The sequence below is a fragment of the Lacerta agilis genome, chromosome 6, assembly GCF_009819535.1.
Source record: "Lacerta agilis isolate rLacAgi1 chromosome 6, rLacAgi1.pri, whole genome shotgun sequence".
NCBI classification, from domain to species: domain Eukaryota; kingdom Metazoa; phylum Chordata; class Lepidosauria; order Squamata; family Lacertidae; genus Lacerta; species Lacerta agilis.
In genome coordinates, this window is record NC_046317.1 from 84,339,776 (window position 1) to 84,358,247 (window position 18,472).

The 18,472-nt window shown below is 44.7% G+C and overlaps 1 protein-coding gene across 7 annotated transcripts in view; it reads left to right on the forward strand.

Moving 5' to 3' along the window:
• CDH4 (cadherin 4) overlaps window positions 1–18,472 on the forward strand; it is a 763,202-nt gene that overhangs the window by 228,440 nt on the left and 516,290 nt on the right. Inside the window, exon 1 of one of the 7 annotated variants that reach the window (XM_033153672.1) lies at window positions 8,499–8,593. The exons of the other annotated variants lie outside the window; for them this stretch is intronic. Within the exon in view, the coding sequence (XP_033009563.1) occupies window position 8,593 (1 nt within the window). The 5' untranslated portion in view covers window positions 8,499–8,592. Of the gene's footprint in view, window positions 1–8,498; window positions 8,594–18,472 lie in introns of those variants that run through there. 7 annotated transcript variants of the gene reach the window in all.

Below are 18,472 nucleotides of genomic sequence, written 5' to 3' on the forward strand. Positions count from 1 at the left end.
TTAAACCACTGAGCCTAGGGCTTGCCGATCAGAAGGTCGGCAGTTCGAATCCCCACAACGGGGTGAGCTCCCATTGCTCGGTCCCTGCTCCTGCCAACCTAGCGGTTCGAAAGCATGAAAGTGCAAGTAGATAAATAGGTATCACTCTGGCGGGAAAGTAAACGGCGTTTCCGTGCACTGCAAGCGGCTTAGTCATGCTGGTCACATAACCCGGAAGCTGTACACTGGCTCCCTCTGCCAATAAAACGAGATGAGCGCCGCAACCCCAGAGTCGTTCGCGACTGGACCTAATGGTCAGGGGTCCCTTTACCTTTACCTATTTATTGTTTATGACTTCTGCTATGTTTGTAATTATGTCCATCTTGCCATGTTGTAAGCCGCCTTGAGCATAGTTTCAACTATGGAAACGCGGCATACAAATAAACCGATGATGAAGAAGAAGAAGAAGAAGAAGTGTGTTCTTTTAAGGGCCGACTTTCCCCGCACCCTTGTACAATGTGAACTCATTCTTTTTCAGAATAATACTAAAGCAGTGATGACCCAGGTGGAAGACAGGGAGGACAACAGTAGGGGGAGCCACAGGCAATGACAGACAGGCCCAACTAATTCCAGTTTTGGCCCCATCCTTCGTTCCTGCTGAGTTCTGTGATGGCAGCACTGAGTCCGAGGTGGAGGACGCTGACAGCCTGGGCCTCCCCTGGACTGGGTGCAAGCGAGAAGGCAGGCAAATGACAGCTGGCTGAGAACAGACGGAGGTTGGTGGGGCAGTTTGCTTTTAGCTCTAATGTGCCAGCCGTCACTGTCCTCCAGAGGAGGGAGCAGCCCAGCATTTGAAAAGTGTAGCAATTGTTAGCAACATGTAGGATTCTTTAGTAATGGAAAGCAATGCATTTATGCAAATGCATGATATAATGCTCCGCAATCCCTTGCTTCCAAAAAAAGGAAATGCACAAGGTGTGCTTTCTCTGACAGCATCAGACGCGCCACACTTTGTCACTCATCAAAGTGACAGTCATGATCTTCCCTCTGAGTGTTCCTCTTGTTCCTGAATTTCGACAGGGAGGCAGCCTTTCTTGTCACTTCTGCCCTTTTAATATTTCCCTTTTCAAACTGCCTAAGCCTTTTCAAACTGCCCTGCACTTGACCTGAAATCTATATTGAAGGGAGGGATAGTGGGTAGAAATCTTAAATTTTTTTTAATAAAAAAAAATGGAGAAGGAGAAGAAAGAGAATCAAAGCGATGCAGCAGGATGTATCAGAATGCTTGTTGGTGAACAGAAATATGCCATCAATGAAGCAAAGCCTATTGGGTGACTTTGCCCTCATTTACAGAAAAAATGAAATTGTCTTCCATTGAGACTGGAGATCCTTTCAAGCAATGGCTGCAAGTAAGTACCTCAATGGGTCCATCTTGCTTCCTTTTACTAACAAAACCATCTGCCATTAGGCTGGAGAATTTTAATAAATTAGGAAGAGGGAGAGAAAGACTAGTTCTTCCTCTGTTCACTATGCATGTCTGACTCTTTGCTCCATATGACCTCACAGTATCCTGTCCTTCTTGGACTTGGTGCTTCAAAGAATGTTATATCAATTAGCAGAACCTCTTCCGACCACATCAGGCCTTGTTACCTGAGCCATGGAAGATGTTATCTCAGCAGAGGCCCATACACATCTGAAAGCTTAAGAAGGCTGGCCTAGCTTTTCCTTCCAATGACTTCTCCTCCCCTGTGAGAGTGGTCTGAAGTCCTGAAGACCCTGTAGCCAGTTCTGCAGTTGCATGGTCCTCCATGGCTGTGGAGCAGGAGAAGTTAAGAAGGCGCTGTCTTCAGGGTCTGAAGATGATGGAAAAGTCACATTCTCAAGTGTAGAATGGGGTGCTGAGGGCTTCCCCAAATTGTGGTGACCCATGGGTCATCCAAATATTCACAATGGATCCTAGATGCAGCGATGTGGCACAATACACACAGAGCTTTTGAAGAATAAACATCATGTTTTTCCTGTTATGTCAGCCATTGCCCAGCACAATCCCCTGAAGTCTTACCTCCTCATCTTAATCTACTGTACACTTGGATTTGCCACATACCAAAGATACTAAGCTTTCTGTGGTAGCTGCTACTGGCTGTTTCCGTGCTGGTCAGCTAAACCATCAGGACCAGCCTTGCAAAAATACAGATGGCCTGGTGCTTAGAAAAATTAACCATGAAGTCTTGAGAACATATCTTCTGAAGTATGGATCAGCTGATTCACCCCCCCCCCTATGAAAAAAATGGCAGGCTAAATGTGGGTCACAACTCCCCTCCAACTCCAAAGTGTACCTTTAAAATAGTTTGAAAGTTTGCTTTCATGATGATATACTGTTCTGCTGTTCCTCTACCCTGTTTTGTGTTCACTGACAGTGTGTGGTCCTTGACAGTCAAGAGTTGCGTAGTTTTACTCTGCTACATTACCACTATGACTTAGTCATATGAGTTTGGGCGCCAGGCCTTTCTAACCCCTAGGTCCAGCAAGTGTTAAAATATAAGGAAGCATCCTGATTAGTCGAAACAAAATAGGAAATTCTTTCCAGTAGCACCTTAGAGACCAACTGAGTTTGTTCTTGGTATGAGCTTTCGTGTGCATGCACACTTCTTCAGGAGAAGAAGGTCATCGCCTGGGGTGATGGGCCATTAAGAGAACAAAGGGAAGATGGCAAAGGGATGGGCCCAGCTCACAGCAAGTTAGAAGGATAAAAGCCAGTTTAGAGTTAAGCTGGTGGTAATGTGACCCAGAAATAAAGCCAGAGAGGAAGAGCATGGTGTTTGATTTCTGCTTGAATCCAAGGCTGTGGCTATGAGAGAAACAAGACCTGTTGGGGGTGCTGATGCAGGAAACCCCTCCATCCTAGACTCAGGTTGTATATATGTGTAAATAATCCACATATCATAAATACACCACACTCTCCGCTGTGCCTCAATTTCCAAAAGGAAACACGAATCCTGGGTAAGTGCTTCCAACCCCTGGAATCTCGCACTGCTCAGAGATTGGGGCGGCATGCGGCAATGTTGTATCATAACTAGACAATTCCTGTTGCCACCTCTTTAAAAAGTCTTTCACGGTTTTGCAAAGTTTCACCCGAAGCCATGTAAGTTTCCAGCAGCTTGGATATAAACTTGAGAGCTAAAGCCACATAGTTTATATTTTGACGGGCAAGACTTGGGCTTGGCATAACTTAACAGGGGATGTTCAGCACCATTTGTCTTGGCACTGGACTGTAAACTTGGCTCGCTTCTCTGTGTGTGTGTGTTTTTTTTATCACTTGCATTTCCAGCCGAAGTTAGCCATGTTTCACACTGTTTGATTCCCCTACGAGGGTTGTCTCAATAAAATGTCATGCACTGCAGCTTTTCCAGACGGGGTGCCTTTAACTTTTGAGTCTATTGTCAGGCTCTGATGAAGAGGAAAAGATTTGCCTGTTGTACCTGACTCTGCTAGATACCAAATTTTGTGTGTGTGTGTGTACACAGTCAGAGAGGTGGGAAGCTTAGCAAGATCAAAGTAATATAAAGGATGGAAGCTGGATAACTTTTCAAGGAAAATAAAACTGTATTAGCCTTTCCTAGCACAAACACTATCTGAAATATGACATAAACTACTACCTTGGCCTGGAAAGAGGCTCGTGGGGGGAGGGAAACCCAGCCAGATGGGCGGGGTATAAATAATAAATAACAACAACAACAACAACAACAATTGGTTGCTTTCCAATATGGTCTATTAAATCAGGGAAATTGGATATGCCTTCTTTTTCTTTCTTTTCTCTTTTTTTGCGCTTTGGGGGTAAAGTGGGCAGGACTACATCAGCAAGGCTTGTTCCGTCTGCTTTTCATCCAAAGCTAAGCTGTACCTTACATTGATTCATCCATTCATTTGCTTCTTCAGCGACACACATCGCCCAACACAAATCCCTGTTGTCTGAGACCCTGTCGGATGTCACCAGTAGTAAGCAAAGGGCAACGTACCTCTTATGGGTGATGGCCTGGCCACATTTTGACCTCTACATTTACCACCAGTCATCATAACATGGTGGAGACAGACATGAAGAATTTCAACAGCATCACCTGAATCCTGTAGCACTGGTGTGTGTGTGTGTGTGGGGGGTCTTGTTCCACCGGATCCACAAGGATTTGATGGCTGGTGTTCACTCATTTATTCATTCATTCATGCATTCATTCATTCATTCATTTATATTTTATTGATTTTCCAAAAATAAATAGGAACAGCAACAATACAAAAACAAAACAAAACAACAAATTGACTTCCCTCTAATCCCTTCCTTGGTTCTTTTATTTATCAACATACTGCATGTCTATTGTTAAATTTTAACCTATTTAAATTCCTATTATACATTCATAACAAAATTACAAGTAATCTTAAAACCTTGCTAACGTATTAACCTGTGTACATTGCTTTTGTAAATATGCAACAAACACAATCCATTCTTCCTTAAATTCGTTGTCATCTCTTCCTCTTAGTTTCATAGTCGATTTTGCCATTTCAGCATATTCCATTAATTTAACTTGCCAATCTTCTTTAGATGGGACACCACTGGTGTTCACTCATTTTGGTGGCCCAGTAAGACTTGGGCATTCAGTGTGGGGACACTCATTTTGCTGTCCCTCCCAGTCTGCCACCTGATACAAGTAGATCAGTGTGTTTCGTGACAGGCTGGCCTTGACAACAAAACCTCCACAACCAATAGTAATTTCGAACACATTGGTCTACATCAGACATTGTTTGGTTTCGAAAATGAGAGTTAGTGCGACCCAATCCAACCTGGAAAGGATTTCATACCCTGTAAGTGTCCCAGAAAAAGGGCAGCCCATTTTTTTTTATAATGGGAAAATGGCAGCCATTTTGGTTGCTATGATCTCTCGCAATTTCACGGCATGATTCCCCCCCCCAAAAAAACCCCCCCCCCACTTTTTCAAGGCCATGATCTTGCACGGTTCCTCAAACTGCACATTTTGGGGCAGCATGCCTGGGGGGGGGAAACAATTTTTTATGGGGGGGGGAACAATTTTTTATGGGGGGGGTTGCTGTGTAGCAAAATCAAGTGAGACCACAGAAACCAAAATGGCTGCAGAGCTCTCACGACAAAAAACAGGAAGATGCAGAGCTGTCAACCTTCATTTTTGTTTTTTTGTTTTTGCATTGGGAAACGGCGCTGGAATAAGGGAATTTCCCGCAAAAAAGGGGAAAGTTGACAGCTATGGGAAGATGGCATCCTGAATTTTGGGTTCAAAGTGTTGGAGGGTATGCAGATGTCTTCAAAACTATTCCCTATCACTCCAGATGCGTGGGGCCCTTAGGTTACCCATTGATTTGACAAAGGTACTGCACACATATTCAGAAACATCATCTTATATTATCCATCATATAACATAATAATGGTCTGTCATTAAAAAACAAAAGATGGATTGAGGGCTCAACTGTAGCAGAGATTTTTGCCTTTACAAGTCCTTTATAAAGTTCAGGCAAGGGTGTGGGGGGTGGGGGTGGGGAGTTTAGAGCCTGAATCTGCATGCAAATTCAAACCAATACAGCTGGTTGTCGCTGTTTTAAATTCTTGGTGAATGCCTGCCAACGATTTGTTTACATTACTGTTTTTATTTGCAGAATAATGAAAATATTACTGGCCGAAGGTGAAAATATGGATATTAAAATTTTAATAGACTATGCACAGTTGTAAAAGAAAAAAGAGAGAGAAAGAGAGAGAGAGAGAAAAGGAACACACAGATGAGGGCTCTTCCATGATAATTAAAAATTATAAAGTCATTACTCCAGCTTGCTTTTGGAATTGCCGAGTGAATTAAACAGTTTGTTGTCAGTGCAAATGCCTTTGCAGATTTCGGCTCATTAAAATTCTGCATTGTCAAAATGGGCACAGAATGCATATACAATGACTAATTTGATTTTAAACCTTTCTTTTCCTCAAGGCTTTATCTCTCTGCACAACAGACCTCACCTTGGAGGGACATAAGGGATGATATATATTTGCTGATGCAGGGGGGATTGAAAAACAACAACGAAAGCTTTTTTATTCTTTTGAGGGGTCTCTTTTCTTTAAAGGGTGCATATGTCTCCCTCCCCCACCCCCCATTAGATATTGAGAAGGAAGGGAAAAGACCTGTGGGGTGTTCTGGCTCTCATGTGCCATAAAATGCTATTATAATGAAAAGTGTTAGTTTTTATGGCATCGCCAAACTATTAAGCAGCAACTTTTTCCCCCTGTACATGTTAATCTTTAATCTTTATAAATTGCATGCTGAAGAAATAGTAGGTCTGTAAAACACTTGTCTTCAAGCCTTACAGGGATAAAGTTATAATGGGGTTGGCTGTTGTCCAGAATTTTACTACCCAGTAGTATTGGTTTGCTTATAATAATGTGGGTTTTTCCCTCCCCTCTATATTATTTTTTTCTGCCTTTGAGGAACCATTTCTTCATCGGCCTGCCCACTGAGGAGCTGCTTTGTGTTGCAAAGGATTCTGGGATTTCTTTGAGGGCATTCAGCACATGACTCCCCCAGCGTAATTGACCCCCACTGTAGCCTCATGTGTAGTTGAGAGGAGGGCCCCCCCCCAGTGCTCCTTTTATGTCTGCCTATTTCAAGGGAAGATCAGTTGTGGCAAGGGTGGGGAAAGAAGGGAAGCATTACCCAAAAGAGGGTAACGATTTGCATGGAATTTGCATATTCTAATAGATGGAAATTTAGAAATAACTGAAATACAGTGGTACCTCTGATTACAAACCTAATCCGCTCCGGAGGTCCGTTCTTAACCTGAAACCGTTCTGAACCTGAGGTACCGCTGTAGCTAATGGGGCCGTCTTAAGCATATCCGGCGCCGTGGTGCGAAGATCCCTCCAGCCCCCCCCCGTCCATTTCCCAGAATTGTCAACCTTTTTTAGGCAGGGGGACCCCCAAAGTTGTTGACCGTTTTTAGGAAAGGTTCCCCACGGGGGTGCATAGCGTGCAACGTGCATGTCCAAATGGCGAGAAGGGCTGTGTGCGGGGAGGGGGGGAGAGGAATACTTCAGGAGCCGTTCCTCTCCTGGCCTCCCCACAATTCTCGCTCAGAACCCTCCAAGCTCCTCTCCGCCTTGGCTGTTGCTTCGCAGTTGCGGCAGCGGCCTCATAAAGGCGGAGCGGGGAGATGGATTCCCCCCCCCCCCGGTTGCTGGCCAAAGGCTCAGCCTGACTGCCCGGCCACAGTGCCTGTCTGGGGGAGGGCAAGGAGGGAGGGAGGCTGCCAAGGCAGCCAGCGACGGAGGCGCTACTCTCGCTCGCTCTCTGCAGCCAGCCAGCCAGCTAGTCGAGCCCGAAGCGCAAGCACAAGGGAGGCAAAGCAGAGCATGCAATCGGCATCCCAGAAGGTTATGGATTCGCCCGGTCCTGTGCCTCCTCATGTGCATAGCCAAGATACTGATCGCACGCTTTGCTACACCTCGTGTTTTCGCACCGGGTTCGGCTGGCTGACTGCATGGGGGCGTGGCGCGTGTCCCGGGAGGGCGCGGGGCACACCGGGGAGGGGGCAGCTGCAATGGGACGCTTTCCCAAAAGGAGGCTCCGGGCACAGTGCGGCATGGCGGAGGCAGACAAGGGCGGCGAGCTGATCCTGGGAGGTGCCGCGTCCAGCCTCCGCCTCTTCCCTGGCGCCCAGAACATGGCGCCGTGGTTCCCCGCACCACAAGCCTCTATGGCTAAGACAGCCCTGTGCTGCGCAATTTCTGTTCTCATCCTGAGGTAAAGTTCTTAACTCGAGGTACTACTTCTGGGTTAGCAGAGTCTGTAACCCGAAGTGTTTGTAACCCGAGGTACCTCTGTAGAAGTATAACACGGCTGACCACAGTGGGGAAGACTGTGACCAGGTGCCCCGTGTACCTGCTTAGTCTTCTGCCCAACTGGTAACTGAGAGCATCCTGTGATTTTTTAAATATATCATAGCTGCTGGACAGCTCAGTTGGTAGAGCATGAGACTCTTAATCTCAGGGTTACGGGTTCAAGCCCCACTTGGGGCAAAAGATTCCTGCATTGCAGGAGGTTGGACTTAGATGACCCTCATGGTTTCTTCCAGTTCTACGATTCTATAATTCGCTGATTGCTTTATATTAGCATTCTAAAATGGATATACTGACTACTTTTGAAAAGGGATTATATTGATTATAATATAAATCACTCCTGGATGAATAATTGATGGCTTTCCCTTAGTGCTCAGAATTTGCTTAGCTTCTAAACATAATTGAAAATTTAATTTTAATAGTAACAACAACAACAACAACAACAACAACAACAACAACAACAACTCATTGAGTATACATAAGTAATCTGGTCATTTATCATAACACGTGACAAACCAAATCTGATTGTGTCTTCCTAATGCAGCTGTATTTATTAATTCTCATATTTCTTTCTTTTTCTTCCCTTAGGTAAGTCTCTCAGCTCTTAATTCATCTGGCAGCTTCCTGATTCTGCTGTCTTTACAACAAAGATGTAAGAAAAAGTCTCTACATCACTCTCCTATATTTCCGATTAGCAAAATCCTGGAACTTTGCGGAAAAGTAAGAACAATCTAGCCCTTTCCATATGGGTAGAATTTTCTTTGGGGTGTGCTTTCGATGCAAATGTTGGTCCTATTGATTTTAGCTTCAGTCATCTTTTATGGCTTTTGGATTGCACAGTCTCTGTTTAACACATGTGTAACTCCAGTTTTCGAATCCCCCGTGGCAGTTTTGATACGTGCGCAGTTGAGATACTATGAATCAAATGGGACAGGTGACTTTACAATCTATGAATACTTAGATGGAAACCCTAATCCTTTGTGAGTCTGTATCTCTGATGAGGGAGGATTCCTGAACATCTCTGTGTAGGGGCAGGGGACATCTACAGAACATGCACATGACTATTATCTGCTCAACCTAGCTTGCCACTTCCAGGTCCTGATTCCTGTTCCACTGGAATCAGCACTTGGGTGGATGTCAGTAAGTGGAATAGAGGCCAGCTGAGAAGGATTGAGATGATGGATGGATTCTATGCAGGAGACAGTCAACATAGTGCCATCCTGATGTTGTTGCAACTACAAATCCCATCATCCCTGATCACTGGCCATACTTTAGATGTCCCACCAGCAGGACCGGCCCACCCATGAGGCAAGGTGAGGCGACTGCCTCAGGTGGTAGAATCCATGGGGTCAGGACATCACGATGTAGATCTTTATTCCTCTGGGCAGGTGGGGTTGGCTGAAGGCAGACTGGGGTTGGTTGGGCAGTGGCCCATTTACCCGAATGGACCAGCTGCCACTGAGGGGAACCCTCCATGTGTGCAGGGTGAAGACATTGAGACTTTGGTGTGTTTGTGTGTGCTTATGTGGACCCAACAACATCCTTCAGCTAAAGTGACAACTTCAAGGTATTACACCCTGCCTCCGTTCAGTTTGGGTGCATGCATTTGGAGGAAGAGGAACATGTGTTTTAATAATAATAATAATAAATAATAATAATAATAATAATAATAATAATAATAATAATAAGTAACTCAACAGGAAAGAGTTAAGTAATAAACACATCAGCTCAGCTGCAAACTGCTCGTGTGGCTTTGCGGTGTATATATTAGAATAATGACCTGAATTGATACTACAAATATAATTACATTGATTCTTTTCTGATGGCTATAAACAATGACATTTCCCTTGATCTCTGAGCAGAGTTAGTTATAAAACACATGCTCCACTTTTGTATTCACACACTGCCTTCTCATCACTTTTGTCTCGTACTCCCCGAGGGCTTGATTTAGAAGAAGTGTCTGATTTAATGGGGGGGGGGGGAGAGATGAAACAACAAAGGCAGCAGAAGCTCACGACTTTCCTAGTGTAAGAGTAGACATGTGTGTTTCCTTTTTGATTGCGATGCTCGGAATCATTGCCGTGTATTTTTATATTTTCCTTAATAAAGAGAACCCTAGAGGATGTCCATCTCCCCACTTCTGGACTCCCCTGTTAATTCCCCCCCCATCCACCCCCTTAGGGCACACTGTCTTTCATGCCATTTCACAGCAGCCATTAACTGATGAAAAACCACACTGGAGCGATTTGAATTTAACACACCACCCGTTAAAAGATTCCCATCGGGGTGGGTAGTGGGGCGAGAAGAGCTTTCTCTGCCAGGGAGGCAATACCTAGCAAGGAAAGTTAGGAAATAGTCATTTCCGCCACCAAAACGTCTATATATCTTGTAAAGTCCATAAACGGATGGGAAACACAACACGGACGTTTTTGAAATGGCCGTTTCTCCTTCTTCCCTGTGAATGTATACATTTCGAGAGGTTCGTTGGATGCAGGGGTCATTGGGTACAGAGGGGCATCAGGGTTCCTGCAGATTCGGTACTCTCTTACTCTGGACTTGGTGGTCAAAGGGGAGGACAAACTTTCATGGTAGCCTCAAATCCCCCAGCCCTGCAGAGGCCAATCAAATGCCGTTGTCTCCAATACCGTGGTACCTCGGTTTACGAACTTAATCCGTTCCAGAACTCCATTCTTAAACTGAAACTATTCTTAAACCGAGGCACGCTTTCACTTATGAGGCCTCCCGCCGCCGGTGCCCTTCCACCTTTCCGATTCCGTTCTTAGACCGAGTTGGAGTTCACAAACCGGGACACTATTTCCGGTTTTGCGGAGTTCGTAAACCGAATAGTTCGTAAACAGGGCTGTTCTTAAACCGAGGTACCACTGTATGTGCTCGTGCCCTGTGGGATATCACACAGTGAAGGAGGTCAACAAATCTCCCTATATGCAGCCAGGCAGCCTTTTCTCTTTCTTCATCATTGTCATTTCTGCCAGCCTTACCTTTTCCTCCTTACACTAGTGTCTTTTGGGAGTCAGAGAGGGGGGAAAATATATTTTCTGTTCCTTTTCCTTACATTCATCATGGAACTCAAGGCAGTTCCCAGAGGGTCTCCCATCCAGGCACTGACCAGGCCCAGAACGGCTTAGCTTTAGCAGGGTGGTGGCCTCATGTGCCATCAGGCCAGGCCTTGGAAGGAGAAAGCCCCTTTGTTTATCCTCCCACTGCTGCAAATCTCTTCTTGTCTCTCCATCCCTTGAGCCATTTCAGGAGGTAAAGAGATAAGAGAGGAAGCGGCGGAGTTTCTGTGTTTGGAAACGAAACGAAACTGGCTCTGCTTCTGTCCCTTTATCTGTAAGCTGGAACGAGGGAAGCTAGCAAGTGAAATGTTTCCCCTTCACTTATCCCAATGCCAGTATAAGCCGTGCTTTGTACGTGTGTTTTAAGTTGCTGCTAAAGGCACAGGGGGCAGGCAAATTAAGAAGAAGAAAAATCTGTTCTGGGAGGAAGAGAGATTCATTTCACAAAATATTAGTGCATATTTTAAACTGAAATTATCTTGATTTCATACTTCATTTTATTCTCACATGTACCTCAGCCTCTGCATCTTCTGCTAGTTTATTCTCCTCCCTGCACATGATGAAGTTGGCCCGGGATGGGAAACCTGCAGCCCTTGGAATGTTTCTGGACTCCCATATCCCATCAGTCCCAACCATCTTGGTCAGGGTTCAGGGAGGATGGGAGTTGGAGTCCAGCAACATCCGCAGGGCCACAGTTTCCAGTCCCCTGAAAAATGATATTGGATACCAAATCTCCTTCCACAACAAACCAGCCTAGCCTCAATTCCGATGCCACCATGCCTTTTGGTGCTATTGCCAATGGTCTAATTCTCCTGCTGCAAAGTTGGCCACAAATGCGCAGCAACAGCAGCTTCAGCTCAGTGTCCTCACAGCAGCTGTCAACGTGGCAGGGAGGGTTTCCTGATTATTCTGTGTGGCGGCCAGCTTGGCTCTTCGGGTAGGGAGGCGGGGCAGAATTATGATCTATCTCCCTCTTCCTTCTCTTGCACTGGAAACTGGCTGCAAGGTGAATCAATCAAACACCTCTGAGGCGAACCAGGACATTATGGTGCCTGCAGCAGAAAATCCAAATGGTGCCCTTCCGTAGGTGGCAAAAATATCACAATGAATAACTGATTGTTTGCTGCCCTTTAATGATGCTTCCAAATCTGCTGCCTGAGGCAGCCTGCCTCACCCAGCCTAATAGCCATGCTGTCCCTGAAACAGTGGCTTCAGCTGGACTCCATGTATAATGCACTTTGAATCCACTGTGCACTGACTGGTTCTGATTTGAAACAATAGTTAATGGTTGGGTTATTTAGTACACAGGTAGGAAATGTGAGGTTCAGTCCTCCTGGCTTATGTACACTGCATCCTTGCAAATTTTCCTAGACTATCCCCCTTTCCAGCCTGGGATAGCCTGGCCTCAGTTGTCCATACTCTAGTGACCTTCTGCATGGGCTACTGCAATGCACTCTATGTGGGCTTACCTTTGAAGATGGACCAGAAACTGCGGTTAGTGAAGAATGCAGCTTCTAGGGTAGTGAATGGGGCAGCTTGTGTCATCAGTCCTGAAAGCACTACACTGGTTGCCAGTGAGCTACCAGGGTCAATTCAAGGTGTTAGCATGAGCATACAAAGCCCCAAATTGTTTGGGACCCAAGTTCCTAAAATAACAGCTTCTAGCATGACAGGACCTTCTCAGTAGTGGTGCCTTCCTGGTGCTGACATGTGGCAGGGCCTTCTCGGTAGTGGTTCCCTGGTTATGGAATGTTCTCCTTGATGAGCGCCAACCATCTCCCTCATTATTAACAGTTAGGCTGAATGTAAAATCCCTGTTGCAGCCAGCAGGACTGAGTGGGTGGAGCTGTTTTGTTCTCCTATCTTCTTAATGGTGCATGTCACTACCACTTACGGGGACGGAGGGGAGAGGGACAAGGCGAGAGGAAGTTACTGCAGATTAGGTGCAGGCTCAGCAGTAAGAGCAGTATTCGGTGTGTGTGAGAGAGAGAGTTGCCGTTACTGTACCCTGGCATTTGATGACTGAAATGTATTCTTCCCAGTAATTTAGAAATTGTTAGCTTTGAGGATATGTGTCCATTTTCAACTTTTTGCAGATGTTCCTAACATTCTTTTTAAAGTATATTTGTTATTTGTTTCATTAAGAAAAAATGTATTGCTTTGCAGTTTTGTTGTTTGCTCCTCTGGAGTGAACAGCGTGGTAGAATCCCATTGCCTTAACTTTGAGCAGCCCTAGTCCACATCCGAACGACTAAATATGCAACTCAACTATAAAGTCGGGGAAACAAATGGGACCTGGAACAAAACATGGCAGCGTGTCCGTCCTAGAAGCCATGCCCTTGTTCATTGTTCCAACCATGCCCTACTCCAGGATACTCCATTCTGTCCTCCCAGAAGTTTTCCATTAAAAGGAATTATGATAACCTCAGCCCAAGCCAAACATCCTGTTTGATACAGGCATGCTGCTCTTGTGCATGAGGAGCACCACCCAAACAAATCTTGGAAGGTGCAGGAGGGGGAACGGTAACCCTGCTTAAAGCGAAATGGCTGAATATTATAGTAACACAAAGGAAACTCACTCTTTTCTATCTCGGCTTATCACAGATTCTGTGTGCTACTGATTCCGATCATACCTCTGGCAACAATGTAGGTTCCCTTCCATTGTCAGGCTCCTGTTCCTTGAGAATATGATGAGATATTCCGCAGTGATGGAGGCTGCTAACTAGTCTGTCATCTGTGCGATTAGAGGTGTTGCAATGCCAGTAGTTTCTGTGCTGCATTACGGGGGGGTTATTGTAAAGAATTGGTATTTTTTTTTTCCTGTACTTGTGATAGGAGCTTTGTCAAGGAAAGTTAAAGTTTCCCGTGAGCACGCTGGCTGTTTTGCTCAGGGAAGATAAACACTCCCAACGACTTAAATACAGCTCTTGTTTTCATACATCATGATGTGTTTGGAGGAATGGCAACTCCTGTAGCCCTCAATCAGTTGCTGACAATATGCTTAAGGTTTTGTAAATATCACCTGCAGGGTGTGCTGAACAGGTGGTTATATGAGTTCTTCCCAAACCCCCTCCGTGGGCATATGCAAAATGTATATGTGTGCATATTAGCAGAAAAGGAAAGCAAAACACAAGGTGTGTGCTTTTTTGTATAAAAACTGGAGCAACATACCTCATTGGGAGATTATAGGGCACAGCAAAACTGCCTTGATTGTAATAACCATTTTCCAGGTAACACATTTATATTTTGTGAGGGTTTTTTACATGAGTATTTTTGCTTGGGAGGGAGAGTGGCTTTTATTTTTACCTGGGAATAGCTACTGCCAAGAAACTATTTTTTTTAAAAAAAAACACAAAATTAAATAAAATTTTAAAATGTATGTTTTTTGACCAATTCGGCTAGATGGAGGGGGTTATTTCACTATAGGAAAGAGTGTGTTAGAGTGAACAAAGTTAGCCGTACAGCATAATTAAGGGACTAAGGTAAAAGGTAAAGGACCTCTGGACACTTAACTCAAAGGTGTCTATGGGGTTGTGCCGCTCATCTCACTTTAAGGCCGAAGTAGCCGACGTTTGTCCACAGACAGATTTCCGGGTCATTTGGCCAGCATGACTAAACCGCTTCTGGCACAACGGGACACTGTGATGGAAACCAGAGCACATAGAGACACCATTTACCTTCCTGCCACAGCAGTGCCTATTTATCTACTTGCACTAGTGTGCTTTTGAACTGCTAGGTTGGCAGGAGCTGGGACAGAGCGACGGCAGCTCACTCCGTCGTGGGGATTCGAACCGCTGACTTTCTGATCGACAAACCCAAGAGGCTCAGTGGTTTAGACCACAGCGCCACCCGCTCCCACATTAAGGGACTAGGAGCGGGGGAAATGGGAGAGAAAGGTGTGATAATAGAGTAACTGATACGTTCTATATGCACATTCCCATCCATGCTAGGTTGATTTCGAATGCATGAGTGCTGAACAAATGCACAAACAACTTTTGCTCTTATGTGTCATGCCATGAGATGATGAGGTCCCAGAGTTGTGTGGCAGAGGAATCCAATCAAATGAGGTTGAGGCTATATCATCAAAAGGAGAACCAGTAGTGCCTTATTTGGGGCCATGCCATCAGCATCTTCTGACCAAGAGGATGCATCACCTGGAATGCCTTTATCTTGCCCGACCACTGTCGCGGTCACTCTCTCAGACCTGAGCAGCACCCCCGGACGTTTAACGGTCTATTGGTAACTGCCCCAACGACATATGGTATAACCGCTGCCACCAGCCAGTATTCACTCTGGCAATGAATAACTCACTTCAGATTCAGTTTGTGGTAAAAATAAAACATAAGTTTCTTTATTGTTTGTACAAAGCGTAATGGTTTCAAATGACTTGGTGAAATGTTTAATATAACTGTATGTTTATTCAGATAAGTATATTTCAACTCTCAACCTAGTATTCCAATAACTATCCCTAATGCCTCCTGTTTATTATTAAACCTGCTCTAGCTCTGCTCATTAGCTCTATCTCACTCAACTCAACTCATCTGTCCCACTTCTAACCTCTAACTGCCTTTTCTATCCTCTCTAACTGGCATCCTCCCACACTCTATTTGCCTGGAGAGCTCCCATTGGTCAAGCTCCTCCCTGCCAAGTTAACCCTTGGAGAACCTTTAGGGGTGAACGCCACACCTGCCGTACATACCCTTGCCCTCCAGCATGTCCTTGCTATACAGATTTCCATACCTCCCCAGTCCTTCCATTCTTCCATGTCATTACTCACATACCACAAAAATTAAATGAATCTGCATTGCTTGAAAAGCTAGACCTGGGGTGCGGATGGTGCGAAACAAGTCACCATGCAGCCATGCCGCAAGGTAGATGCATAAAGAACTGCAAAGTATATTTGCACAATGGAAAACACTGCTGGAGTTGTTGTAACAACAACAACAACAACAACAACAACAACAACGAGTATGATTTTGTGTAATGTATTCTTATCACATAATTTGGGTATCCTTGGAAGTCTTCCATGTATCTTAAGCTTATTCTTCTGTATGTGGATAGACCATCCAACCTGCTAAGTTCATCATCAAGTACCTCCTTTGCTGGAGCCTGGAGGTAATTAAATGGAAGTTTGATAGCCATCAGGGACCCAGGTGGTGCTGTGGGTTAAACCACAGAGTCTAGGGCTTGCTGATCAGAAGGTCGGCGGTTCGAATCCCTGCCACGGGGTGAGCTCCGGTTGCTCGGTCCCAGCTCCTGCCCATCTAGCAGTTCGAAAGCACGTCAAAGTGCAAGTACTGTAGATAAATAGGTACCACTCCAGCGGGAAGGTAAATGGCGTTTCCGTGCGCTGCTCTGGTTCACCAGAAGCGGCTTAGTCATGCTGGCCACATGACCCGGAAGCTGTCTGTGGACAAACGCCAGCTCCCTTGGCCTATACAGCGAGATGAGTGCCGCAACCCAGAGTCGGACACGACTGGACCTGATGGTCAGGGGTCCCTTTACCTTTACCTTTGATAGCCATCTCCTTTAGAATCTGTAGTTGCATCCAGATTGCAAAACTTGCGTTGAGAAGGCAGTTGGAATAGATGACCTCCAATGGACCTCCCATTTTTATAACACTGCAATTCTAAGATTCTAGCTGTATGCTTCCTGGAATTAATGTTATCTGCAGCAAGGAAGAAGGCCTTCTTCGTAATGGTTCCAGGACTGTGGAATTACTTTCCTCAAAACCTAGCATCTTGCTTAAGATGATTTTCTAAGCTCTATTCAGTAAAGCATTTGGGAATTAAGGACCACCGATTATTAATATTATTGTCTTCTCTGTGTGTGCAAGGGAAAGAGGTGTGCTGGCAGAGTAAGCAATGGCAAAATAACCACAATGCAAAAATTATAAATATGGTGGAACATTCTCCTGGTGTGTATTCTAATATGCAATACATCAAATCTTTAAAAAAGCAAATCTGAACTGACTTGATGTTAATTATACCATCATGAGATCTCACAGATCCTTAGAACCAGCCCACTAATGATAGAACAGTAGCCCTTTCTCAGCAAGAAACAATATAGAGTTCCGCTCCAGCCATTGTGTGATTTTTTTAAATCTAGGGCTGCTACCCGATTAATGTTGATTAATTGTGCAAGCAACTTATTAAACCACTTTTATCTCTTTTTATCAATGTGATGATGAGGTATAACAAATATTCTTTAAAAATGCTTGCTTTGTTTTGAAATGTTTCACACACTGGTGACAGCAAGGCATCATCTTAGGACAGTTTGCTCCGCACTTCTGAGCATCTGGTTGATTGATTAATCAGCTAAACACTGCAGGTTCCTTTTTCACTTGTCTTCGTTTCAGTTTTCATGTTGGACGGCAAGCTGTCTAGATCTTTGGAGAGGCAGGGCAAACTCTCGACGGGATCAGAAGGCCTCCTATGCACCCCGTAATTAAACAGCGCCAGAGTTCCATCGTGAATTCTCAATTGAAACCACTTTATGCATATGGGAACATAGCGGGAGTAAATCAGAGTTAGATGCGGGAGATGGAAGGCGTCTTCTCCATTTGGAATTCGGCAATTTTCTTTTTCTCCGGTGATTGTAGCTTTGGGGTCGGACCTAATTTAAAGCAGGAGAAATTGCAGTGGTTACTTGGCAATGTAATGTAAGTAGTGAGGGCGGCGATAGTTGAGTTGTAATGGTGTCTGTTCTGTTACTTGGGCACAATTACCCAAGTGCTATATTCTCTCTATGCTTTGGGCTATCCTTCTGAAACGTATTTCCATTTCAATACCATGGAAATATGAGAAAGGGGCGGAGGGACTTAACTCCTGGAGTTCAAGAGTCAGGATGACTTCAGCAAAATTCAATTCAGGTTGCCATTCCGCATGCGGATTTTGTCAGAGTTTGCTTTAGAAATGCTCTACCGGAGGAGCCACTGAGCACTTATAGCAGGCCATTAATCATACGTTTAATATGGGTTTTGCTAAAGTTTGGAAAGATTAATTGGGAGCGAGCAAAGCATTTATGAAAATGCACTTATTTGTTGCCGAACATTATCCTGAATGTGCAGGAGTGCTTAAAACAAATAGCAAAATGTGTAACCTTTTCCTCTCCCCACTTCCATATTCCATGTTTTCTTCTACAGTAAAGTAATTGACTGTGTGAATTTCTGCAGTGTTTCAACCTCCAATCCTTTGTTAGCTTTGTTAATTTCAGTAAAATGGAATTTGTGCCATATCCCAAATACCTTAACGTGGTGAACAAATTGCATTTCACAACATGCTAGCTACTTTGCATTTAGTTAAGTTGCTGACCATTCAGTATTCTTAAATGCATGGGTGGTATCCAGCAAACTTGAAGGACTTTTGACTGTGCAGCAGAAAAACCCCTCCCTTTTCTTTCCCTGCATTCTTCACACATACCTCCTAAATCTGTTCTGGTGTTCCCTGCAGCTCTCCAAAGCAGATTTGAGAACAGTGTTAGAAACTCAGATATATAGACTATGCACCAAATGTCTCCTTAA